Source organism: Megalobrama amblycephala, linkage group LG6 (assembly GCF_018812025.1).
Source record: "Megalobrama amblycephala isolate DHTTF-2021 linkage group LG6, ASM1881202v1, whole genome shotgun sequence".
NCBI classification, from domain to species: Eukaryota; Metazoa; Chordata; class Actinopteri; order Cypriniformes; family Xenocyprididae; genus Megalobrama; species Megalobrama amblycephala.
In genome coordinates this window covers 30,587,133-30,613,852 of record NC_063049.1, presented here as the reverse complement: position 1 = coordinate 30,613,852, position 26,720 = coordinate 30,587,133, and the positions used below count along the sequence as shown (strand labels likewise).

Sequence of the window (26,720 nt, the reverse complement as noted above, 5' to 3'; positions counted from 1 at the left end):
GGAAGTGACATGCCACCCTTGCTTTTATCCAGTTGCAATGTTTTATATCTAATTCTTGGTTTGCTTCCATTCCAAATGAATCTCGAGATTTGTTTATCCCATTCTTGAAACTGCTTAGGTGGTATTTCCACAGGGAGAGATTGGAAGAGATATAGCAGTCTCGGAAGTACATTCATTTTTATACTAAAGTCTATGGATTTTTTGAATGGGTTTTTGCTAAATCGCCTGAAATAAGGTCTGTGGTTAACAAAGCCTCTAAATACTTTCACGTTTTGATCTATGACATAAAACACACCAGTTATAACCCACTTGTGATTTTTTTTTTAACTTTTACTGTGTCTTAAAATCAGCGGTTGCTAAAAGGGACTACTTCCTTTGGCGGGGACTTTAGACGTCATCATTAAAAACGGGACATTTGGACAGCATTTCTCATGAAAAAGTGGATAAGTATTAATAACAGCGCAGATCATAATCAGTGAACATGTTTTTAAATAAAGTTGTTTTCTAAATAAAGTTTGAGGAAGCTTGGTGGTGACGACATGATCTGCGACTATGGTGTGCTCTGCTGTAGTCCGTTTATAGCCTACTGTAAGCCTTTTATATCTGACTTTATTTAGGCTTCAAAATCTATAAATGTTGTGTTAACTTGTAAAGATTATCTTGATAGACAAAACGCGTAAGTGTCATAACCCATTGTTAAACACGGAGCTTATTTTCTGCGATTTTCCAAAAGTCTATGGGAAAAATGCATAGGCTTTCAACCGAGGGAACCCGTGTGCCGCTAACTTCCGGGTTGGCCTACAAAAACGCGTCATCCCTGGGGCACTCTTTTGTATATGACAATTTAGTTCAAACTTTGACCTTTGAGTACAAACAAACCCTTTCAGCTGCTGCCATTCTGGAATACAGAAGGGGACAGGAGGGCTGTCAGTCAATAAATGGGAAAACAAAGTAACTTTCGTTACTTATTTCAAAAAGTAACTCAGATATTTTGTTGTAAATTTAAAAGTAATGCGTTACTTTACTAGTTACTTGGAAAAAGTAATTGATTACGTAACTCAAGTTACTTGTAATGTGTACACTGGTAGTTACTATAGTAATTGCTATCAATTGTGCATAATTACATGCAACTAACCCTAAACCAAACCCTAATCATAACCCTATAGTAAGTACTTGTAGTTAATTCATATTACTCAGTACTTAAATGTATAATTTCACTGTCACACGGACACCTTACAATAAAGTATATAAGATATCACAGTTTTATTGCACAGATAAAAAATTATTAAATTATGTATGTATATAAATATATACACTTTTTATTATTAATTACACATATGTATTATTAATAATTAATTACATTTAATATTGTAATATTAATTATATTGTATTAAATTGATGCTTTTTTTGAATTATTATTTTTTTTTTTAAATATTAGATTTGTTGAATGAGAGGTGACTGTGTGTAAATGTTGCTTTCTCTGAAGGCGGCGTGTGGTCCTGGAACCAGAGAGTGACGGTGTTCAAGCTGAGAGGGAGAAGGAGGCAGCTCTGTGAGTTCTCTGGAGTTGAAGAGCAAATCAGTCCATGTCTGCTCAGCCTCATCTCTCTGTCCCCCCCTCCATGTCCCACCGTCACTTGTACTGTTTATACGTGTGCTGCTCTGATGCCAAAACATTGGGTGTTTGTGTCTGCGTGCAACTGTAACCTCATCATTTTCATGTCTGGAACAACCTTAATGTACTTTCCCTCTCTCAGCTTCCACAGTAGTGCACATACATAATTAAGCATTATCCTATGCATATATACATGAAATGTGCACACATATATACACACACATCCATCCATCCATCCATCCATCCGACAAGTAGGAGTGTGATATGGCTCTATATCAGCACGGCTGTGATTAGGCCATAGGCATTGACAGCCGTGCTGATATAAAGCCATATCTCATGACTATGAGTGTGATATTGCTCATATATATGTAAGGGATAATCTATGGCTAGCTGTGCATTAAATGCTTTTAATGCATGACGGGGAAGCAAAAAAACACTCGATGTGAAATGTTTGCTCATTTCCATATGATATTAGTAGAATATCACATGGCTGAAAAATCAGATTCGAGAACCAGAACTAACTGTTGTATAAATATATATATATATATATATATATATATATATATATACACACATCTACACACATATAGACATATGTATATATATATGTATGTTATATAAGTTTGTCAGTTTGTTAAATATATATTTATATTTGTGGATAGGTGTCTTGAGTTCCTGTTGCAGCACGGTGCTGCCCCATCACTCAAAGATAAACAAGGCTACAGTGCCGTTCACTACGCTGCAGCGTACGGCCACAGACACTGTTTGAAACTGGTGAGGAAACAAATATTTCTAGTGTGTGCCTCAGGGCACTTCCTCCATCTCTACTCATCTGTCACAACGGCATTAGATTTAAATGTGTAACCTAAGATGCAAATGAATTTAGTTCAGTTTGTGGTTTCATTCTTTATAGTAAAATATGCATGTTAATGCCTGCAATCTGTTGAACCTGTCAGTGCAAGAATGAATGAGTTCTAGATAAATACAGATTCGTTTTTTTATGAGTTTATTAAGAACAGCTGTAATTCAGATTAAATTTGATTTCAGCTTTTGGACCGAGATGAGAACCATCAAGATGAGATGGAGAACAGCCAAACCAGAAGCCCACTGCATCTGGCTGTAAGTCTAAATACCTTTTCACTTACACTACCGTTCAAAAGAACAGCATTTATTTGAAATAGATTTTTTGGGGGGAGCTACTGTCAATTTTGATGAATTTAATGCATCCTTGCTGAGTAAAAATATTAATTGCTTGCTTACCCCAAACTTTTGAATGGTAGTGTACCACCGTTCTAAAATGTTTTTAGAACATATTTGCCTTGGCTACAACCTAGTGTCAACTTTTGCATAGGATAGCACAGCTTGCATGTTTTTCTGAAAATATTACAAGGTTTGATTACTACAGACATTGCCTAACTTCACTAAAATACATAAAATAAGACACCAATATTTATACTGACATTTCATACAGTTGGTCTTACACCTTTACATGTGTATTTGTGTGTGTCCAGGCATATCATGGTCATGCACAGGCTCTAGAAGTGCTCTTGGAGGGTCACTGCGAGGTGGATCAGGGGGATGAGGTGGGACGGACTCCATTGGCCCTTGCAGCCCTCAGGGGCCACACTGACTGCGCTCTCACACTTTTGCACCACGGGGCCTCGCCGAGAAGCAGAGATACTGTACGAGAACGTACACCCATCCACCTTGCAGGTATTGCACCTAGGTGTGGTGGAAATTACACAGTTGTGCTTTTTTTAATTGAAATTTAAATAAAATGAATCACTGATTCTTTCCAGTAATGAACGGTCATACATCATGTGTGCGCCTCCTGCTGGAAGACTCTGATAATGCAGATCTGGTTGACACAGCGGACTCTCAGGGACAGTGAGTGATTAATTAAATAACTCATGCCAGTGTTTCATTATAATACTACAAGGATTTTGGTGTGGAACGAGTGTGTCCTGTCCTGTTATATCTCAGCAGTGTTGATACTGTAGTGGGTATTGTAGATTGGCAAGCTGAGGTAACTACATTCAAGCTAAACTTTTAAAAAAAGAAGTTACCCATATAAGTCACTATTAATATTTTAATTTGGCAGTCAACCAATCATAAATTCAAAGAGTACGGCCTATGCAAATGTAACGTTGACACATCGCTCAACTTTCAGGTTACAAAATGTATTGCTCTATGTGGGCGCTTGGTTTTTCCCTTTTGTATTCCGAAATAACACTAAAGTGTATTGAGTATTCATTCTGTGTGTATTTGCAGGACCCCTCTAATGCTGGCAGTAATGGGGGGTCATGTGGACGCTGTGTCTCTTCTATTGGAGCGTGAGGCCACTGTAGACATGACTGATCATCAGGGTCTGACTGCTCTACACCTGGGGGTGAGTTTCCTGATCTCAGCTGTATTCAAGTCCAGGATATGCAAGGATTTTTACTTGATTTTGGTGTTGATAAAAATGCCACTAAAATACAACAAAATCTGCAGTTTAAAATGTATACAAACATTTAGAGCAACTGCCTAATGGCTGATACACAAACTCCAGACATATTGATTAATTATATATATATATATATATATATATATATATATATATATATATATATATATATATATATATATATATATATATATATATATATATTATTCCTGTGTTGGAAAAGCTGAATTTGCAGGAGCCATTACTCCAGTCTTCAGTGTCACATGACCCTTCAGATAAGAATAGCATTTATTTGAACTAGAATTTTTGGAACATTATAAAAGTCTTTCCTGTCACTTTTGATCAATTTAATGCATCCTACCTGAATAAAAGTATTAATTTAAAAAAAAAAAAAATCATACCCCAAACTTTTGAACGGTAGTGTGAGCCGAAAGAATAAAGTTAATAAAAATAAATTTTTTGCATATCTTAAGATATCTCTTAAATATTTCTTTGGTTGTCACAACTAAATTTATTTTTCTCTAAATTTATCTCTCTCTCAGCTCTTGTGTGGACAAGAGGAATGTGTCCAGTCCCTGTTGGAGCTGGAGGCATCAGTGGTACTGGGGGACTCCAGAGGTCGGACAGCCATCCACTTTGCTGCAGCGAGGGGTCACGCGTCCTGGTTGAGCGAATTGTTTAATATCGCATCCTCTGAACCCCCAGTGCCCCCATTGCGAGACAACCAGGGATACACACCCCTACACTGGGCCTGTTACTATGGTTAGTTTTAACAGTCTCCATTATGAGTTTAAACAGATGCTTTTATTTATAAGTAAACAGAATGTAGTTTTTGTAGTATGATGAACTACCATTGTCTGTGTTATAGGTCAAGAAGGCTGTGTGGAGGTCATACTCGAACAAAAAGACTTTCGTCAGTTTGATGGGAACCCCTTCACTCCGCTGCATTGCGCTGTGTATGTCTGCTATGAGATTGTTTTCATCTCTGTAACCTGTTGCACTTTTTCTTCTCTGTTTCAACTTGTTTGTCTTTGAATCCTCTTCCCTACAGGGTCAATGACCATGAGACTTGTGCCAACCTTTTATTAGAAGCCATGGGATCAAAGATTGTAACTTGCAAAGACTCCAAGGGCAGGTTAGTAACGATCCTACACTATATACTGTTCAAAATTAAGATATATATATGGGATATTTTCTGCTTTCTGCTGTCAAACTAAGACATTTGGGAACTTGAAAGGAACTGACTTCATACAGTACCTTTATTAAAAACACCTTGACCTGTTGGTTACAAATCATTACAAATGCATCTAAGAAAAGTTAAGATAGAAATGATAATTTAAAATGTGCCTAACCAGTTTCTTATGATCATCATTATCATTGCTTTCTGAGCTAGCATTGAAACAACTTATTAAAGAACTGCTGTCTCTGTTTATCAGGACACCTCTCCATGCTGCTGCGTTCGCTGGCCACGTTGACTGTGTTCAGCTGCTCCTGGCCCATAATGCATCTGTGGATGATGTTGACCAATCAGGGAGCAGTGCACTGATTATGGCAGCGGAGAAAGGAAGAGTTGAGGTTGTAGGTATGTATTCACAGTGTTTTTCTTCTCCTCTTTTGCATTACGCCTCTGTTCATTTGTATAAAAGGGTTATGAAAATGAGCTCAATTATGCAAAGTGTGGCATGTGTTTTAAACAGAAGCTCTGCTTACTGGTGCCAATGCGAACCTCAGTCTGACTGACCAGAAGGGTAATACAGCACTTCATCTAGCCTGTAGTAATGTAAGTATAGCCAATTGAATGCCAAGTTCATCAGTCCCCATCATTTTATTGTTTCCCCTTATAGTTTCAGCAGTGGTGCAGTGATCTTTCATAGTAATTTCATAATTTGTCATAAATCAAATGAAATCGCAGGCCTGACATTATTGGTTTCATTCTCAGGAAATGGTCCCATTTGTGAAAATATTAATGTTAAAATCATATTTTAGCATTGTTAACTAAGTGGTGCTATTTTTAATGCAACCTTCACTATATAGATTTTTCATGACAAAATTATATATTCACATAACAAACATAAAAAACAAAGATTTTCATATTATCTACTCGCTCCAAAATCATATTTAATAATATAGCCTTCTTAAAAACAGGAAAAAAAATTGAAATTTCCACTTATTAACTGCAACAGTAGACAGTTGAAAAATTATACCAGATATGAAAACAAACACTGCAAGCACTATTTTTGAATGTTTATATTAAAGGGATAGTTGAAATAAAAATGAAAATTCTGTCATCATTTACTCACCCTCAAGTAGTTCCAAACCTGTATGAGTTTCTTTGTTCTGTTGAACACAAAAGAAAATATTTTAAAAGAATGTTGGTGACAAGACATTTGACGGTAGCCACTGACTTCCTTAGTATTTTCTTTACTACTTATGGAAGTCAATGGCTACCATCAACTGTCTGGTTACCAACATTCTTCAAAATATCCTCTTTTGTATTCAACAGAAGAAAAGAAACTCATACGCAGGGGTGCACATGATTTTTTTTTTTACATTTTTTTTATTTTACTAACATTAATGACACAGACAACATCAAGAATATTAGGCTGCTGTCACTTTAAGAAGGAAAGCATGGACCGAATAACTGACACAGATCCGGTTTCTTTCTCAACTGTTCACTTATGACATAACGAGAGAATACTTGCCGAGACAGGTATTTTGACATAATTTTGTGTGTATGTGTCAAGCGCAAGTAAATGTGAAAGAGGAATTAATTCAGTGTTCGAGCGCTGTCTCTCTCTCTCTCTCTCTCTCTCTCTCTCTCTCTCTCTCTCTCTCTCTCTCTGCGTGCGCGCGCTTCGGGGGTGTGAGGCTGTGCGCACAGATAACTTGCGAGTCCCGATTTTCGCCTTTTCTTCCGTTTTTAAAATCATTTGAATGTGTTAATTGGCGAGACAAAACATGTCTAAATGATAAACTTTCACTCTATGATGGTTAAATTTAGCAGTTAATCCGCAAATCACATGCGTGTCGAACCGTTGGACCTTATCCGTACGGATCACGGATTAACTGCGATCCTTTGCACACCTGATAATTAAAGAACACACTTATCATCATGAATGCTACTTACCAGAGATGGATAAAAATCCTACTCCAGTAAGTAAATTTGTCCCTGTGAACCGGTCCTCAAAAATGTTGGTACTCAAAAGCGATTCCCTCCATGTTTTCTGGTGCGCATTGTTTATTTTTTTACCGCGCATGCGCACCTGCGTACCACTTATGCGCACCCCTGCTCATTGGGGTTAGGAACAAACTTGTGGGTGAGTAAATGATGACAAAATTTTCATTTTTGGGTGAACTATCACTTTAATCCATTACTTGAGGTCTTCTAAAGATGATTTTCCTGTTCTTTCTGCTTGTGTCCAGGGAATGGAGGAATGTGCATTGCTCATTCTTGGAAAACTTCCAGACTCTGCCCTCCTTGCTACAAACGCTGCACTGCAAACGTGAGTTCCACTCCACGTTATATTGCATATTTATCCTAATCAACTTGCATTGCATTGAATGAATACATTTTATCAGTTTATACATTCCCAGGGAATCGAACCTATGACCTTGGCGTTGCTAGCACCATGCTTTATATCCTATTAAAGAAGCAATTGATGCTCACTTGTTTCCTATTCACTTTCTCAGACCTCTCCATTTGGCTGCTCGCAGCGGGATGAAGCAGACAGTGCAAGAGCTGCTCTCTCGTGGGGCCAGTGTTCAAGTATTAGATGAGAACGGTGCGTCTTCCTGAAACTAAAATCTCAGTAGATTTGGTTCACGTGTAGCTTGTCGGTGTATGCCAGTCTCTGTTTTACTCTTCTTTTTTTAGTGTCATAAGCTTTTGCCAAAGCAGCGGCTGTGTTTCAAAGCTTTGACGTTGTCATGCGTGTCCCATTTTGCCCCCAACCATGTGTTTGGCTCCCTGACTAGCGAGGCACTAATGGAATGCTGCTTTCGTCCATCACCTCCCCTCCACTGTCTTTTTGTTCCGCTGCTCTGTCCCTCCCTTCACCTCTTTCTTCTATCCTGTCCCTTTTCCTGTCTCTCTCGCTCTTTGGCTGTCTTTCCACGCAGGTCTCACTCCTGCTCTGGCTTGCGCTCCCAGCAGGGAAGTGGCTGACTGCCTGGCTCTCATTCTGGCTACCATGATGCCTTTGTGCTCCCCTTGCAGCTCTGGAGCTCCTTCCCCAGGCGCCCTGCTGAAATCTCTGCCCCGCCAGGCCAAGAGTCCCCAAGGCCCCCGCAGTCCAAGGGACCCCTCCGGTCCCTCCAGCGAGGGCACGACCACTGAAAACGACTCGGACTCAGAGACATTTTGACCCCGGCTCCTTCTAGAGGCGCCCGTCGTAGTTTTCAAAGCACATATTGTCATGAACCTTACAGAAGTTGTACAGATTTTTGATTATGGAGCGCAGCTTCTATAACAAGAGATTATGAAACATGACATAGCACACTTGGTACGCTTTTGTTTTGCCACACTTGTTTGCACAGGAGATTTTTTCGAAAGCCATTTTAATCACTTTAACACAGGATGATTAGGATTGCCAAATGTTGACTGACTTCTCACGCTCAAAGTACGATAATTTATAGTGTTGCGTGGTGTGTCTTAATCTGTGGACTTTTGAAAGCACAAACCCTGCACAAGGTGAGCTCACAGTCATTTCACTCCTGTTGACACTGTGGGACCAATCAGGAACCAAGAAATCACATTTTTTGGACCAACAGGGGAATTGCCATCACTGTTACCAACCTCACTTAGTATTTATTTAAAGGCTGGAATACACCACATGACTTTTGCCCAGATTTTTACTAATTAACAGTCTGGACAAGTCAACACTATTCAGAGCCAGTCTGCAGATTTGACTTGACAAATTTCACAGAAAATCACATAGTATATGATGGGCACTGACTCTAGTTTTTGTTTTTTTTAGTTTAGACTATTGCTGTGTTCCATTTACCTTGGAAAAAGGTGCACCGCTGACTTTGAGACAGACAAACAGACGTGCTAATAAACAATATACTGCTACTGTTTCGCTATGGTTGACGTGCTGAGCAGCCATATTGGATTCTGAAGTGGGGGTTGTTGTGTTTCCCCCGAGTTTCCCATTCGCAACTCGTGACTTGAGGGGGCATTCCAGTTAAAATTTCCTAATGGGAACTAGGAATTTCCCATTTCCGAGGACAAATGGAATGCACCATAAGATTCCATCGTGTCTAAGAATATCAAACATGTTTGATATTTTGAACCGACTTTACAAAACATTGTTTTCATTTGTCTCCTAGCAACAAGTCACGTTTCTTTGTGAGTTTGTTGTGTTTGGAGCGACTTAAAATGTAGTAGTGTGTGTTATCTTCAGTTGTTTTGTGTATAATTACCAGTGTTTATCTGTAACCATCTACAAAGTCTGCAAGCGTATGACGACTTGTGTTTTAAAATCTGTTTAGATTTGAAAAGTTGTGTAGTGTATTCCAGCCTTTAGACTGTAAGTCCATAAAACCCATTGTAATGTGATGAAAATCCAATGCAAGTTCTACATGTCCAGTTTGTGCACCATTTGTACTTTACACATTGAATTTGACACGTTGTGAATAGAAGGCTCTTGAGATTTATATTGTGAAGACGAATTTTTATGCTAGAGAGGCCTTGATGGTCTAAACTTACATCTGACGCTTTTGGAGAGTGACGCTTTGTCACTCTGTTCCTTCTCAGACATAGAGACAGTGTTCAAATAATACTTCTATTCAGGTTGAATTTTAGATTCTAGTCAGAGGACATGGCATGTTATGTGAACCAGGATGTTCTCAAGCCTGTACCAATATTTATTAACATTTAGATAACAATGGTACTACAATTGTATGCACTTATGTATAGGAGAAAATGGGTGTTTAAAGTAATAGTTCACCCCTAAATTAAAATTCTGTCATTATTTACTCATGTTGTTGCAGAAAACTCTGTTTTCGTGGAGCACAAAAGCTACATTTTTGAACAAACTAAATGTGGCTCTTTCCATACTTCGGCAGTTCATAGTGACCATGTCTGTCAAGCTCCAAAAATGGCATAGAAATACCTCAAAAAATACTATGTACTGTATTCCAAGTCTTCTGAATTCAAATGAAAGCTTTGTTTGAGAAGGATGACATTTAAGCTGTTCACCACTGAAAATCTTCTTCTTCAGTGAGCTATTGGTACTGGATCATTGCGTCAGTGAATTGAACTCGAGAACTGAATCGTGAACAAATCAAAAAATATGGCTTGTTCGAGATGTGAATCAAATCAGCCAATTCATTGAAAAGAACCAGTTCAAAAGAACGATTTGTTCACTAATTGGACTGATCAGTGAACTTGCTGACTCAGCTCACAGAATGGAAGTTTATCAGCGAATCATGACTTAAATTTCAGTCTGTTCCTTACACAAAATTATTGTATGGCTTTAGAAGAATTCTCCTTTTGTGTTCCATGGACAGAAAAACAACACTGGTTTGGAGTGACACGAGTGGGAGTAAATAACAGTAAATGACAGAATTTGCATTTTGGGGTTAACTATTCATTTAATATTGAATACAGAACTATGAGTAACCTACCGTCTTTTTTCCCCTTTCCTTTTGAAATTCTTTTAATGACTTGCACTGGTTGAATATGAATCCTTTTTAAACCGGTTTCTAAAATGATTTTGGGTGATATCAGCAAGATTGTTGCTGGTCAGAAACTTTCCAGAAAATTCCAAATGAAAATGTAAGCACGTTTGTCTGTTTGCCTTTGTCCACAATGTGCCAGTTTCTCCGTGTCCAGTGCCTTGTTCTGCATTTTCAGAGTTTGTTAGATTACATCAGTGTGCATTTGTGTGCGTGTATGTATTAGAGTGTAACGAAAGAGTCTGAAGATGTGAAGATAAGTCTGGGTCACACCTGCCAATCGCAAGCCAATGTTTTTTTTACCAAGTCCTGATGTTTGTGCCTATGAGTGTGTGATTTACAATAGAAAATAGTCTTTGTACATATCTGCTCATGGACAATATCATCACCAGAGCAAAAATTGCACACAACTGTCTTGTAACAAAAACACATGGTTGATTTTCTTTTCATAAATTAGTTGGATTATGATTGGACGGATGCAGAGGAATGGAGTCAAACAGTATTATAACAGAAAAAAAGCTTTGAAATGTGTGACAATCTAGATCATAGTTTTCTCCTCCATTCTGATTTTGAAGGTTCTTTTGTCAGCTCAAGTTTTTTATATACATATAAATTGTATGACTATTATATAAAATGTTTTAACAGAGTTTTTGTGTAGAGTCTGTTTTTGTTTGTCCATTTATTCATTTCACTCAGTGAATGAACTCATAAGTATGTGGGGACATTTCAATCTTAAGTGAAATACATTGCATTTAACCAGTTTACTAGTTTTTCAGCATGAACATTAAACTGTAACAGTTAAGCCTAATGTTAAAACTAAAGCATCAGATCAAAAGGTCCATCAGATTACTCTTGTTTCAAATCTCCCTCCAAGGAAACATATTGATAGACTCTAATTAAATATTGTATTGCAAAAAAATAAATTTTGCATCAGTGTTATGGCCTCTTAAAGGGTTAGTTCACCCAAAAATTAAAATAATGTCATTACTCACCCTCATGTCTTTACACACCCGTAAGACCTTTGTTCATCTTCAGAACACAACTTAAGATATTGTTGATGAAATCCGATGGCTCAGTGAGGCCTCTATTGAGAGCAAAGCCATTCAAACTCTAAAGGTCCATAAAGGTACTAAAAACATATTTTAAACAGTTCATGTGAGTTCAGTGGTTCTACCTTAATATTATAAAGCGACAAGAATACTTTTTGTGCGCCAAAATAACGACTTTTCAACAATATAGTGATAGGCTGATTTCAAAACACTGCTTCATTAAGCTTCCTTTCGAATTAATGATTCGGATCTCCTATCAAATGGCTAAACTACTGAAATCACGTGACTTTGGGGCTCCGATTTACTGATTCGATTCGTAAAGCTCCGAAGCAGTGTTTTGAAATCGGCCCATAGATATTGTTGAAAAGTCTTTATTTTGTTTTTTGGCGCACAAAAAGTATTCTTGTCGCTTTATAATATTAAAGGGATAGTTCACCCAAAAATGAAAATTTGATGTTTATCTGCTTACCCCCAGCGCATCCAAGATGTAGGTGACTTTTTTTCTTCAGTAGAACACAAATGATGATTTTTAACTGCTACCGTTGCCATCTGTCAGTCAAATAATGGGAGTGAACGGGAACTCGATCAATAAGAGTCGAAAAAACTTGTATAGACAAATCCAAATTAAACCCTGCGGCTCGTGACATTGATGTCCTAAGAAACGAAACGATCGGTTTGTGCGAGAAACTGAACAATATTTATATCATTTTTTACCTCTAATACACCACTATGTGGTATTAGTGAGGTCTGATCGCGCTCTGACAGCGGAAGTGATGTCTCGCACTCATTGAAGTGTAAACGTGAGACATCACTGCCGTTGTCAGAGCGCGATCAAAATTAAACATCAAGTTTTCATTTTTGGGTGAACTATCCCTTTAAGGTAGAAAGCACTGTACTCACACGAACTGTTTAAAATATATTTTTAGTACCTTTATGGACCTTGAGAGTCTCACTGAGCCATCGGAGACTGAGCCAGATATCTATAGTGATACCTCTAGAGCAGTGTTTCCTAAACTGGGGGTCGCTAAAGTTTTACGAGGGGTCGCCAAGCTCACTGTAGTTTTAGTGAGGAAACAGTTACCAGTTTGACAATAAACCATGATGCAATTTCCAATGGTAGTATTACTTTAATCATCATTAAAAACATATTTGATTGCCAGGATTTGAAAAACTCATGGTAAATACTGTCCAGTATTAAGCAAAGTAAGCACTCACGGGCTGTGGGTGTGCTGGATGATTACTGATGTACAGGAGAGTTCTTGGAACATTAGAATATCATTAGGGGAACATTAGTATAACGTTAGAATAATGTTATAGGAATGTTAGAATAATGTTAGGGGAACATTGGAATAATGTTGGAATAACGTTAGAGGTACGTTAAAATAACGTTATAATAACGTTAGGAGATCATTAGAAAAAATAATGTTAGGCAAATGTTATAAACAATAAATAAAAACAAGATGGTTTGTAATACTGATTATAGTCCTCCATACATCCATTTTCCTTACCGCTTATAATATACTGGGTCATGGGTGTGCTGGATGATTACTGACGTACAGCGGAATGATGATATCGGAGTAAAGAGGTTAGGGGAACGTTGTAGGAACGTTATTCTAACGTTAGGGGAATGTTAGAATTACGTTATAGGAATGTTATAATAACGTTATGGGAACATTAAAATAACATTAGGGGAATGTTAAAATAATGTTAGAATAACGTTAGGGGAATGTTAGAATAACATTACAATAACATTAGGGGAATGTTAGAACAACGTTAGGAGAACATTAGAATTATGTTATAGGAACATTAGAATAACGTTAAAGGAATGTTAAAATAACATTAGGGGAACGTTAAAATAATGTTATAATAATGTTAGAATAAAGTTAAAATAACATTGGGGAACGTTAAAATAATGTTAGAATAACTAAAATAATGTTAGAATAATGTTAGGAGAACGATAGAATAACATTATAATAACGTTAGGGAAATGTTAGAATAATGTTAAGGGAACGTTAAAATAATGTTAAAATAATGTTAGAATAACAATAAAATAATGTTAGAATAACGTTAGGAGAACGTTAGAATTACATTGTAGGAACGTTAAAATAACATTAGGGGAATGTTATAATAATGTTAGAATAATGTTAAAATAACATTAGGGGAACGTTAAAATAATGTTAGAATAACATTAAATTATTGTTAGAATAACGTTAGGGGAACGATAGAATAATGTTATAATAATGAAAAGGGAACATTAAAATAACATTAGGGGAATGTTAGAATAATGTTATAATAACGTTAGGGAAATGTTAGAATAATGTTAAGGGAATGTTAAAATAACATCAGGGAACATTAAAATAATGTTAAAATAATGTTAGAATAACAAGAAAATAATGTTAGAATAACGTTAGGAGAATGTTAGAATTACGTTATAGGAACGTTAGAATAACATTAGGGGAATGTTAAAATAATGTTAAAATAATGTTAAAATAACGTTAGAGGAATGTTAGAATAACGTTAAGGGAATGTTAAAATAACATTAGGGGAATGTTATAATAATGTTAGAGGAACGTTAGAATAACATTAGAATAACGTTATAATAACATTAGGGGAACGTTAAAATAATGTTAGAATAATGTTAGAATAATGTTAACATTAGGGGAACATTAAAATAATGTTAGAATAATGTTAGGGGAACGATAGAATATTGTTATAATAATGAAAAGGGAACGTTAACATAACATTATGGGGAAAAAAATCTTGATGTCTGTGTGAGTCTACGTGATCTGCACAATGTCTGTTTAAATAATTTCTGCACAACCAAAAACTTTCAAAATATCAAAGCAGGACAGGTTTTTATGTATTATAGAACTACAATAACATGAAATGAATACAATGTTCAAAGATCAGTGAATAAGGCCATGTATGATAATAAAATCAGCAACAATGAACAACCAAATCCATTTGAGCAGACTTATTTTTTCATCACAATTTTATTTTGTAACAAATGTACTTTAGAAACACACAATTACAACAATTGGAGAAAAAGTAAAGCCAAAATGTCAAGGGTCAGGAGCCCAACTAAAGCAAGCGCTTACCTCCATAACGGTGAAAATTACACATTTTGATAAAACATCAGCATCTCATTAATAAGATTTGTATGAAAGAAAGAAAGTCAGAGTGGTTTGTAATAAGTGAAGATGCAGAGATCTAGAGAGATCTGTTAGTGTTTAATGTTCTGTTTCTGTTATCTTAGTTTTGTGAGGTTACCATTGTGCTGGAGAGTAGATCCTGTGCTTCAGTCAGTGATGAATCAAAAACATTGATGTTCTACTGCATGTTGTTTTATTTAAAGACGGCAGTAACTGTGTAGTAGCTGATGCAGTAACACAGCAGTTATGTTAGCTCATGCATGTGCTGTTGTCAACTAATGACTTACTGCAAGAGATGTGCATTTTAAAGAAAAGGTTTCATAACAATAATTCAGAAAATATATGTAAAGAGCTTTTTTGTTTTTTATAAGACATTTAAGAAAAAATAGTTTTTGTTTGAACAGCCACTTTTATTTGTCAATTTAGCTCTAATTTTCAATTCAAATTTTTGACAAGGTCAGCAGGGACGATCTGAGAACATTTCCAAATAAATTATGGTTCCCTAAACGTTCAGAGAACGTCTTGAATGTTCTGTGAAGGTCCACCAAATAATGTCCCCCAAACCTTAAAAGAACTCCACATCGTGACCATCTCTGAACATACTGGGAACGTTACTAGGCAACGTCTTTAACACCAGTGGGGACATTCTGAGAATGTTCTGGGAACATAAAATTTCTAGCAGGGTAGCTGGGCCACAGCAAAAAAAGAACATTCCCCTAATGTTACTATTTGGTTCCTGTTTGTTTTTGTATTTTTTGTTGTTTGTTTTTTAAGAATCAAATAATAACATTCTGGGAACATTATTTTTAGGTTTTCTTTTTTGCAACCAAAAAATAACGTTCCCAAAACGTTGCAGTGTGGTCATTTTTCAATAACCTAAAAATAACGTATATAGAATGTTTATTATAACGTTGATGATAAGCCTCCATACATCCAATTTCCATATCGCTCATACTGCACTGGGTTGCGGGTGAGCTGGATGATTACTGATGTACAGCATTTCTGATGTTGGAACATTAGAATATCATTAGGAGAACGTTAAAATAATGTTAGTATTACATTTGAATAACATTAAAATAATATTAGAATTACGTTATAGAAACAGCTTTAAAATGCAAATCTCTTGCAGTAAATCATTAGCTGACAACAGCACACACATGAGTCAATGTAACTGCTTTATCACTGCATTGACAACTACACAGTTACTGCAGTCTTTAAATAAAGCAACACACAGCAGATCATCAATGCTTCTGGATCATCACTGACTGAAGCACAGGATCTACTCTCCAGCACAATTTTAACTTCACAAAACTCAGATAACAGAAACAGAACATTAAACACTAACAGATCTCTAGATCTCTGCATCTTCACTTATTACAAACCACTCTGACTTTCTTTCTTTCATACAAATCTTATTAATGAGGTGCTGATGTTTTATCAAAATGTGTAATTTTCACCGTTATGGAGGTAAGCGCTTGCTTTAGTTGGGCTCCTGAACCTTGACATTTTGACTTTAATTTTTCTCTTATTGTTGTATTTGTGTTTTTCTAAAGCATGTTTGTTATAAAAAAAAAATTATGAGAAAAAAAATCTGATCAAATGGATTTGGTTGTCTTACAGCAGCCTTAGTCACTGATTTCTGAACATTGTTTTTCTTTCTTGTTGTACCTGTTATATGGTCTACAAAGCGGCATGCCCCGCGTTGGAAACAACCACAGTTTACAAATTTGTAAACGTTAAAATAATGTTAGATAACTTTAGAATAACATTAAAATAATGTTAGGGGAACGTTATGGGAATGTTAGAATAATGTTAAGGGAACGTTAAAATAACAATAGGGCAACTTTAAAATAATGTTAGAACAATGATAGAATAACATTAAAATAACATCAGAATAATGTTAGAATAACTTTAGGGGAATGTTAGAATAATGTTAAGGGAACATTAAAATAACATTAGGGGAACGTTAGAATAATATTAAGGGAACGTTAAAATAACATGAGGGGAACTTAGAATAATGTTAGAATAACATTAAAATAACGTTAGAATAATGTTAGGGGAACGCTAAAATAACATTAAGGGAACGTTAAAATAATGTTAGAATAACGTTAAAATAATGTTAGATAACGTTAGAGTAACGTTAAGGGAACGTTAAAATAACATTAGGTGGAACGTTAAAATAACATTAAAACGTTAAAATAATGTTAGATAACGTTAGAGTAAAGTTAAGGGAACGTTAAAATAACATTAGGTGGAACGTTAAAATAACATTAAAATAATGTTAGAATAATGTTAGGGGAACGTTATGGGAATGTTAGAATAATGTTAAGGGAACGTTAAAATAACAATAGGGCAACTTTAAAATAACATAAGAACAACGATAGAATAACATTAAAATAACATTAGAATAATGTTAGAATAACATTAGGGGAACGTTAGAATAATGTTAAGGGAACATTAAAATAACATTAGGGGAACTTTAAAATAACGTTAGAATAACGTTAAATAACATTAGGGTAACAATAAAATAACGTTAGAATAATGTTAGAATAACATTAAAATAACATTAGAATAACGTTAGGGGAACGTTAAAATGACATTGGGGAACTTTAAAATAAGGTTAGAATAACGTTAAAATAACATTAGGGGAACAAAAAAATAATGTTAGAATAACGTTAGAATAATGTTAGAATAAAGTTAAAATAACATTAGAATAACGTTTGAGGAGCGTTAAAATGACATTAGGGGAACGTTAAAATATTGTTAGAATAATGTTAAAATAACGTTAAAATAATGTTAAAATAGTGAATTTTAATGAATGAAATTAATGAATGAAATTAATGATTTTTTTAATGAATTTTAGAATAACGGTAGAGAAACATTATAATAATGTTAAGGGAACATTAAAATAACATTAAAATAATGTTAGTATAATGTTAGGGGAACGTTAGAATAACGTTAAGGGAACGTTAAAATAACATTAGGGGAATGTTAAAATAATGTTAAAATAATGTTAGAATAACGTTAGGGGAATGTTAGTATAAAGTTAGAATAACATTAAGGGAACATTAAAATATATATGTTATAATATAACATTTTATATTATATTATATTTTATATTATTAATTTTAATTGGTCTCTATTTGCACTTTGAATATTGAGAGAGTGCTTTGATTATGGTTGCACTTATTGTTTACACTTAATACTGAAAGAAACTGTTATTTATTTTTATGGTAACACTTTACAATAAGGATTCATTAGTTAACGTTAGTTAACTTTACATGAACTAAGGAAGAACAATACTTCTACACCATTTTAGTTCAAGTTAATTGCAACATTTACTAATACATTGTTAAAATCAAAAGTTGTATTTGTTAACATTACTTAATGCACTATCAGTTTAAAATAGTATCCCACAATGCTGAAGTAAATGAAATATTTTGATTAAGGCAACGTATGTTACATAATACAGATACAACAGTGATACCCGTTCATTATTGCTGTGGAAAGAATGACGCTTTTGGGTATATATGGTCTGTTGAAAGTACCTTGTTGATGCTTTTACACTAAATGTCCTCATCTCATTCCCCGCTAGAAATTTTACGTTCCCAGAACATTCTCAGAATGTCCCCACTGGTGTAAAGGACGTTTCTTTCATACAAATCTTCTTAATGAGGTGCTGATGTTTTATCAAAATTTATAAATGTCACCATTACGGAGGTAAGCTTTTGCTTTAGTTGGGCTCCTGACCCTTGACGTTTTGCCTAGTGATGGCGAAATGAAGCTTTGTGAAGCACCGAGGCTTTCCCCTCAAGTGTAGCATAAAAAGATTCATTACTCGAAGCTTTTCAACACAGTGCACACTAACGACATCTCGTGGTCAAAAGGTGGAAAAAACTGCCTTGCGTTCCAGACGACGCAGCAGGACTGTTTCATGTAATAAATCAGTTGTGCTATGAAAAGCATATAAAACAATGTAAATTATTATTTTACATAAAAAATGTCTTTCACGTGTCATTTCACTTACACAATTTGAAAATTTGGAGGAGAAATAGGCAAGCTTTGGCATATATTATCAAAAAAATGATTGTCATAGAATGAAGTATGAACTGGGAATAAATACAAACTGAACACATGTAAATATTTATTCGTATTATGGCATATTATTTTGCTAAAAAGCAAATGAACTTCACATCTGCGCAAGGGTTCACGTTTTGTGAATCAGAATACGAAGCAGTCACGTGGTTGTGGCGAAAACGAATCAAGCTCCGATACAGTGCTTCACTGTGAGATGTTTCGTTTTTTTGATACAAGTGTCGGCACAAAAACGTCACATCACTAGTTTTGACTTTATTTTCTCTCCAGTTGTTGTAACTGTGTTTTTAAAGCACACTTGTTTCAAAAAAAAAAAAAAAAAAAAAAAGTGAGAAAAAAATAAATTGATTAAATGGGTTTGGTTGTTCATTGTTGATGAATATATCATCATACAGTAGCCTTATTCACTGATCTCTGAATGTTGTTTTTCTTTCTTGTTGTAGTTCTATGATAATGCATAAAAACCTGTCCTGCTTTGATATTTTAAAGTTTTTATCATTGTGCAGAAATTATTCAGCTTCATGTAGATTCACACAGACATCAAGATTCTGCGTATGAACCTCAACAATGGTGACAAAATTTTCAGATAAACAGATTAACTCTGAGCATCACAAAACAAGCTACTAAAGTCACAAAAAAGATTTTTGTTTATTGTCACCATTGTTTAGGTTCATACACTGATTCATGATGTCTGTGTGAGTCTAAAAGACACTGCTCAAATCTGTATAATGAATTTTTTAAAAAAAAGGTGAAAAAGAGGATATTTGGGACATTAACAGAATGTTCCCACATGGATTTAATAACGTTCCCGATATGAGTTTAGGGGAACGTTCTATTTTGGTTATTTTATGGTAAAGTTTACAGGACACATAACTACTTTCTCAGTTTTTCGATTTCATTCTCTTTACACTTTACAATGTAAAGTATCTATATCTAATTTCTGTCTTATATTTGAGAGAATGAATACCGAAAAACTTCGAATATCTTTTTTCTTTAGGTTTGAAAAAACATCTCAGACTCCTCATAGAGATGCATATCTTGACTGTGACACAAGACTGATCAGTATTAATAATCTTTAATTATACATCTCTGTACATTTATAAACTTTTACATAGTCCACAGTTCAGATTAATATGTTATAAACAAACACTACTACATGAGTTATCAAGTTATGCCATTTCAGTTCAATTTCTTCAGTGGATCTTCTGGAACTGGGTCTTGGCATGTCAGTTTTGGTCAAGTTGTACAGAGCATAAAAAGAAAGGTTCAGTTTCGCCCAGCTTCAGACACTGCAGAAAATGGAGAGTTCATTTTTCCATTGAATCACTGCAAAGTACATAAGACAGCAGCATATTCCTTTCCAGCTGTAACATTCCCTTGCCCATCAGCAGTTGAGCCCAAGACCTGTCCAGTGATCAGGCACCATGAGGAAGTATTTGTCCATGGCCTCACAGAAACGTGATCGGTACAGCTCTGGCGACACCACCGTGGGCATTTTACCTGTCAGGATGGAAAGACAATAACACAGATAAGAGTTTCAGCTTCTTCTGAGAATATCAGCACTATGAATGTTGTTTTTAAATAGCATAACTGTACCTTGACCTCCAAGAATCCCAGTAGATTTGACCACCATCTCCAGCTTTTTATCCCACGTGAAAGTCCGGATATAATCTTCAAATATACAAGAGTTTTAAAAACCACTAAAAGAAAAGTCCAAAATGAATTTTTAAAATAACAACATTTTCTCACCTATGATCCCCACAACTAGCTCATCCGTGGCATCATCACGGCCCACCAGCAGGGAATAATCAATGATGAGGTGGCTGGACAGGAAGTGGGCGTCACTGAGGATGGCAGCACGAAGAATGGCCTTGCAGTGGGAGCGAATATAAAGGGGATTGTCATGCACTAGTTTCAGGAGATTCTCATCTAGGAGCACCACCTCACAGCTCTCCTTTCCCTGATCCGTCTTCACGTTCCTGTTCCTCAGGGATCCCTTCAGGTCAAACACCTGCACAAATCATATAGAAGAATAATGAGCATAAAAAGACCCAAATTGTCTGTCACAGTTTTTCTGAAACACCAAGGTCAAATCAGTTATTATAAGCTGCAGATTTAAAGGCTTAAATAAATGTACCTGTGCCATCTTTCTCCCATAAAAAAGGTTTTCCATCACCAACAGGTCCAGTTTCTTCTCTGTGTTGTTCTGAGAGTTCTTGTAGCCGATACGGAACACTCCCAGAATCTTAGCAAGTGCCGTGGGCCGCTGTAAAACAGATGCAAAAACAACAAGTTTAGAAATAAACAGGCTAAAAAATGCTGCCTCATACAGAGCTACGACAAGACGTACATATACAGGTACGTACAGTATATGCTTACCTTTTGCTGAACTGCTCCTGTGATGTAAGTAAAGTAGTGGGGTGCAAAGTCTAAGAAAGACTGGACCTCTAATCTGGGCATTTGCTTCAAAATAAACCGATCATCTGAGGAGAAACAGCACCTTTAGCAAAATACATTCAACAACCTACAAGTCTTCACTTACAACGACTACCTTCACGAAAAAAACATTCAGTAAAGAATCATCTGTAAATCTTGTACCTTCAGTGGCGTAGAAAACCGCACCGGACTTCCCACCACGAGCCTGCCAGTTGACACAGTGGGAGAGCGATCGCACGAAATCATCCTCCGAGCTCTCCATGATCTCTTCCCGCATTTTATGGAACTCTTCCGCGTAGTAGATCCGGCAGTAAAACTTGGCATTTGCGTCCGAGAACTCTGCATCAAAAGTATAATTTTCATATTTAATATTATGTTCTTCTTATGTATATTTATACCTATTATTATTATTATTAATAAACAGCGAATTTATTTATAAATCAAATCTATGAACACATTAAAGTGTCCCTATTATGATATTTTAAAGGTTCCTAATTTAGTTTTGAAGATCTCCTACAATAGGTTTACATGCATCCAAGGTCAAAAACACAAATTTTTTCATAACATACACTGCAGCATCACCACTTTTCTCTGAAACAATTCGATCAAGGATCCAGTCTCTCTAAACCCCTCCTCTGATTGGTCAGATGGCCCAGTCTGTTGTGACTGGTCTACCTATTACAACGAGTGTCGGAAACTAAACCCCCATTACCATATCTGAATTTCAGCTTCTTTAGCACTTCTATGCACAGTGATAAGGATGGCTTCATTATTTGCGGGCAGCCAATAAAGACCATAGTCTGGCTTTATGCAAATTTGTTACAAACCTACTTACAGTACAGTCCAAATGTTTGGAACCACTAAGATTTTTAATGTTTTTAAAAGAAGTTTCATCTGCTCACCAAGGCTACATTTATTTAATTAAAAATACAGTAAAAAACAGTAATATTGTGAAATATTATTACAATTTAAAATAACTGTGTACTATTTAAATATATTTGACAAAGTAATTTATTCCTGTGATGCAAAGCTGAATTTTCAGCATCGTTACTCCAGTCTTCAGTGTCACATGATCCTTCAGAAATCATTCTAATATGCTGATTTGCTGCTCAATAAACATTTATGATTATTTTCAATGTTGAAAACAGTTGTGTACTTTTTTTTTTTCAGGATTCCTTGATGAATAGAAAGTTCAAAAGAACAGCATTTATCTGAAATACAAAGCTTCTGTAGCGTTATACACTACCGTTCAAAAGTTTGGGGTCAGTAAGAATTTTTATTTTTATTTTTTTGAAAAGAAATTAAAGAAATGAATACTTTTATTCAGCAAGGACGCATTAAATCAATCAAAAGTGGCAGTAAAGACATTTATAATGTTACAAAAGATTAGATTTCAGATAAAGACTGTTCTTTTGAACTTTCTATTCATCAAATAATCCTGAAAAAAAATATTGTACACAAATATTTTGTACAATTGTACACATTAAATGTTTCTTGAGCAGCAGATCAGCATATTAGAATGATTTCTGAAGGATCATGTAACACCGAAAACTGGAGTAATGATGCTGAAAATTCAGCTTTGCCATCACAGGAATAAATTACTTTGTCAAATATATTCAAATAGAAAACAGTTATTTTAAATTGTAATAATATTTCGCAATATTACTGTTTTTACTGTATTTTTAATTAAATAAATGTAGCCTTGGTGAGCAGACGAAACTTCTTTTAAAAACATTAAAAATCTTAGTGGTTCCAAACTTTTGGACTGTACTGTAGGTTCATGCAGGAAGTAAGGCAGAAAATAACTTTTTTCGTGAATTTTGCAGACCTTTTACATTCACAAACAGCTATGTTACATACTACATGAAATGTAATATCTGAAAAAGCATAACTTTAACTTTAAAAACGGACTCATTGATTAGTTCGTGTGAGCCACAATTTCGCCTGCCATTTGAGTCTGATACTCACGCAGCTCAATGTGTGGGTTTCCAGTCTGCTTCTTCTGTTTGTCTCCATTTTCAGGCTCCTCTGCAAAATAGATCCCATAAACATTTAGTCTTATAAGCAATTAGACAGAGAAAATTATACATGCTATTTGTAAGTGGCTAGTATTTGGTAAACTGTGGTTTGGCTCACTGAGTGGGTCAGCATCGACACTGCTGCGGCTCAGCTGTGACATGCTGCTGTCACTAGGTTTGGCTGGGCTGTTCTTTGCTCTGCTCTCTCCAGCACTATAGATGGCAAAATAGAAGAAGAAAAAAGAAATTAGCTTGCTATTTTACCAATATACACTGAGAAAATACAGCAAATAAGGGGAATGAGTATTTGGTGTACCTAATGGCCTGAGATGTATCATCACCTCCGCTCTTTGCTGTAGTCTTTGTAAGCTCTTCAAGAGCAGTTTTGTATTCTTTACAGCTGGATGATGAAAATAGAAAAATTAGGAAAATGTTTAAGAAACACCTGGGTACAATCAGTGAAACAACACTGCAGTGATAGTTCAGCTATATATTGAATATTTACAAAGTATTTGATATTATTTGTTGACAAAATTAAAATGAATCAATATCATAAATATCACAATGAATTTAACATGACTTTAAGTTTCACAATTTGTGAGTATGAGAACATTAATACTATATTTTAATAGGGTTTCATTTAAAATGCTGATACTACTAAGAAATCAGTTCTTTTAATTCACAAGGTTGGTTAACAACATTGATTTACTGAATCTACTTGGCAAAAATATAATAAAAATGTGTAGAAATGATTTTTAAAAATAATAAATATACAATATAAATTGAAATAAAGCTGTTTAAGCCATTTCTGAGCAAATTCATGAATACCGAGATGTATCAAAAGGCTTAAAATATCTAGATCAAATTTTTAGTTATTTACATTTAAAGGTGGTACAGAGGATGTTTTGTTTTATACATTTTTGCAATATTACTTGAAACTGTCTTTACTAACTGATGAAAGACTATTTATTAGGTGCACTGAAAGTAATAATATTAATATACATCATCTGTGCATGAGGTAGGGCCTTAAAAACATCAGCCAATCATTTACGCGATCATCGCGTAAACGATTGGCCCTCTGGCTTGTCAATCACTGCCATTGTGAGAGACGTGCGCGGATTGGCCCTCTGGCTTGTCAATCACTGCCATGACGTTCCTTGTGAGAGACGCGCGGCTGCGCGCTCTAGTAACTTTCCACACTCCGCATGCAATGTTTTTGTCAGGAGACAGGAGTAACAGCTGCAGATTATGAGTCACCTGCGGTGAGTCCGACATAATGAATCCACGGCTTTAGGTCGCGCACACACTTAACGATTGTAAGGCCGATTATGAATGTAAATTGATACTTATGATCGCGCTCAAACGCGTCCAGTCAGAGCCAGTTGCGTTCAGTCTGCGATTACAGTCGGTGTTCAAATTCCTTGTGAAAGTATATAAATCTGCTTCAGGAGCAGGAAACAATCGCTGTATGTTGAGCACAGTCTTAGAATGTTTTAGCTAGTCGTTAAATGTGTGCCCGGCTTAATAACACAGCGAATGCCAGTGGTAAACAAACACTGAAGGAGGGGGGTTGTTCTTCCGCATGCGCTCATTTCAAAAACTCAGTCGACGAAAATATCCCCTGTACCACCTTTAACCATTTAGCAGACACTTTTATCCAAGACGACTCAGAAGGAATCAAACCAACAACAGGGCAACAATATGCAAGTGCTGTGACTAGGAAAGTACATGACGTAGCAAAGTTATTATTATTTTTTATATATATAGAATAGTAAGTGTTCGTATCAATGGGTCAAGTGTTATAGTATTAATAGTTATAAGTGTACAAAAGCTGTACCTGAGTGCAAAGGCAATGATGGAGCTGGGCTCTCGCTCACACACGGCTATAGGAACTCTCTCGTGCTCATACATCAAATAGTGCTTGTCTGGGTCACTAACATACCAAAAAAAGAAAAGACTTTTATCAGCTTGAAAAGAGCATTGGTTTGATTTTTAGTATCCATAATATCACAACAGCCTTACAAAGGGAAAGGGATGGGATTGTAACTGTTGCCCGGTAACAGGTTGGCCAGGATGGTTTTCATGGTTGACTTTTCCTTTACTTGACTGTCATTGGAGCCAAGTAAGTGTCCATCAAACATGTCTAAACAGAAAAAGAAGTAGAGAGATGAAGAGAGTAAGAAAATCAGATGGGATGCTTATGTATAATTGCATACACAAGGAAGTGTTCAAAGTAAGGTTACCCTCTGGGATGCTGACAGAGTCCTGATCAGGAAAAGAAGGCCCGCTTGTAATGACATCTGAAGCTTGTTCAGCCGGAGACGGTAACTGTAGTAACGACGACGACCCTGAACTTGACGGAAATGTGTTGAGATGACGGTCCTCTGTGAGAAAAGGCTGTGAGTCAACTGTGTGCAACAATCAAGATGAACTGTTTCAAGATGAATAAAGGACCAATGAACTCACCTTTCTCTCCATCCATTTGGGATGAGTTACGAGGAGAGGACTCCAAAGCACTAGTCTATGAATCAAAAACAACAAATAAATGATCAAAAGTCTGTAGTAGATGCTTTTATTTCAAGTCCAGGAGGTGGCTTACTTACGCACAAAAGTTCATTGATTACCAACAACTGACTAAATAGGTAATAGGTTTATCAATGCTTTTTTTATTTCTTCCTTATTTTTAGCATTAATATTTTTAGTTCAGGTGCTTTAAATGGGATGAATTTAGAAAAGCAACATCTCATAGAGGGTTTTAACATGCTAAATTAAAAAAAACAACCTTGTGATTTATACATTATTTGCAAAATAAATTACTGACCTTGCTCTCATCTGATGTAGCTTGTCTGTGTCTTCCAGGACTGGGAGGAACAGATAGACGTTTCCTGCCTTTCTCTTGCTGGAACAAGTCCTGAAGTCTGAAGACGGGATACAACAACAGTTCTGTTTTTCTGATGGAAGATGTTTAGTCTCCATGTCTATGGCTGTATGAATGCAGTCCTCACCTATTGTTCCAAGACTGCAAGGTCTCACACAAGCCCTGCTTTTTGACAACCACTGACTCCTGAACAGCTTGTAGTTGTTGTGGCGAGTCTATCGTGCTGGTCTGCAGACGCACTTGTAGCTTGTCTATCCAGCCGCGAAGCTCGGATTCCTCCATCTGAGACAGAAGAATATTGGTAATTGTACATTGAACATCGGTCAATACATTAGATGAAATAAGTAAAGTCA

General features: G+C 35.8%; 2 protein-coding genes across 17 annotated transcripts in view; one reads left to right on the top strand and one right to left on the bottom strand.

The window, feature by feature from the left end:
* The window catches only part of ankrd44 (ankyrin repeat domain 44), a 32,412-nt gene extending 21,026 nt beyond the window's left edge, over window positions 1-11,386 (top strand). For 4 of the 5 annotated variants that reach the window (XM_048193880.1, XM_048193878.1, XM_048193877.1 and 1 more), the window contains exons 15-28: window positions 1,487-1,552; window positions 2,278-2,389; window positions 2,663-2,734; window positions 3,127-3,328; window positions 3,415-3,502; window positions 3,887-4,004; window positions 4,604-4,823; window positions 4,930-5,017; window positions 5,113-5,196; window positions 5,498-5,643; window positions 5,759-5,841; window positions 7,485-7,564; window positions 7,752-7,843; window positions 8,181-11,386. In XM_048193880.1, coding sequence (XP_048049837.1) covers window positions 1,487-1,552; window positions 2,278-2,389; window positions 2,663-2,734; window positions 3,127-3,328; window positions 3,415-3,502; window positions 3,887-4,004; window positions 4,604-4,823; window positions 4,930-5,017; window positions 5,113-5,196; window positions 5,498-5,643; window positions 5,759-5,841; window positions 7,485-7,564; window positions 7,752-7,843; window positions 8,181-8,425 — 1,696 coding nt within the window. In that variant the 3' untranslated portion in view covers window positions 8,426-11,386. The remainder of the gene's footprint in view (window positions 1-1,486; window positions 1,553-2,277; window positions 2,390-2,662; window positions 2,735-3,126; window positions 3,329-3,414; window positions 3,503-3,886; window positions 4,005-4,603; window positions 4,824-4,929; window positions 5,018-5,112; window positions 5,197-5,497; window positions 5,644-5,758; window positions 5,842-7,484; window positions 7,565-7,751; window positions 7,844-8,180) is intronic. The other variant, XM_048193881.1, reaches the window with a different exon arrangement.
* Window positions 11,387-20,094: 8,708 nt separating this feature from the next.
* Window positions 20,095-26,720, bottom strand: part of pikfyve (phosphoinositide kinase, FYVE finger containing) — a 28,554-nt gene continuing 21,928 nt past the window's right edge. For all 12 annotated transcript variants that reach the window (XM_048193851.1, XM_048193857.1, XM_048193855.1 and 9 more), the window contains 15 exons: window positions 26,495-26,649; window positions 26,311-26,407; window positions 25,956-26,010; window positions 25,733-25,873; window positions 25,512-25,632; window positions 25,327-25,422; window positions 23,806-23,889; window positions 23,608-23,702; window positions 23,440-23,499; window positions 21,634-21,810; window positions 21,415-21,518; window positions 21,173-21,301; window positions 20,785-21,046; window positions 20,632-20,706; window positions 20,095-20,535 (listed from right to left, as the gene is read on the bottom strand). In XM_048193851.1, coding sequence (XP_048049808.1) covers window positions 20,420-20,535; window positions 20,632-20,706; window positions 20,785-21,046; window positions 21,173-21,301; window positions 21,415-21,518; window positions 21,634-21,810; window positions 23,440-23,499; window positions 23,608-23,702; window positions 23,806-23,889; window positions 25,327-25,422; window positions 25,512-25,632; window positions 25,733-25,873; window positions 25,956-26,010; window positions 26,311-26,407; window positions 26,495-26,649 — 1,767 coding nt within the window. In that variant the 3' untranslated portion in view covers window positions 20,095-20,419. The remainder of the gene's footprint in view (window positions 20,536-20,631; window positions 20,707-20,784; window positions 21,047-21,172; window positions 21,302-21,414; window positions 21,519-21,633; window positions 21,811-23,439; window positions 23,500-23,607; window positions 23,703-23,805; window positions 23,890-25,326; window positions 25,423-25,511; window positions 25,633-25,732; window positions 25,874-25,955; window positions 26,011-26,310; window positions 26,408-26,494; window positions 26,650-26,720) is intronic.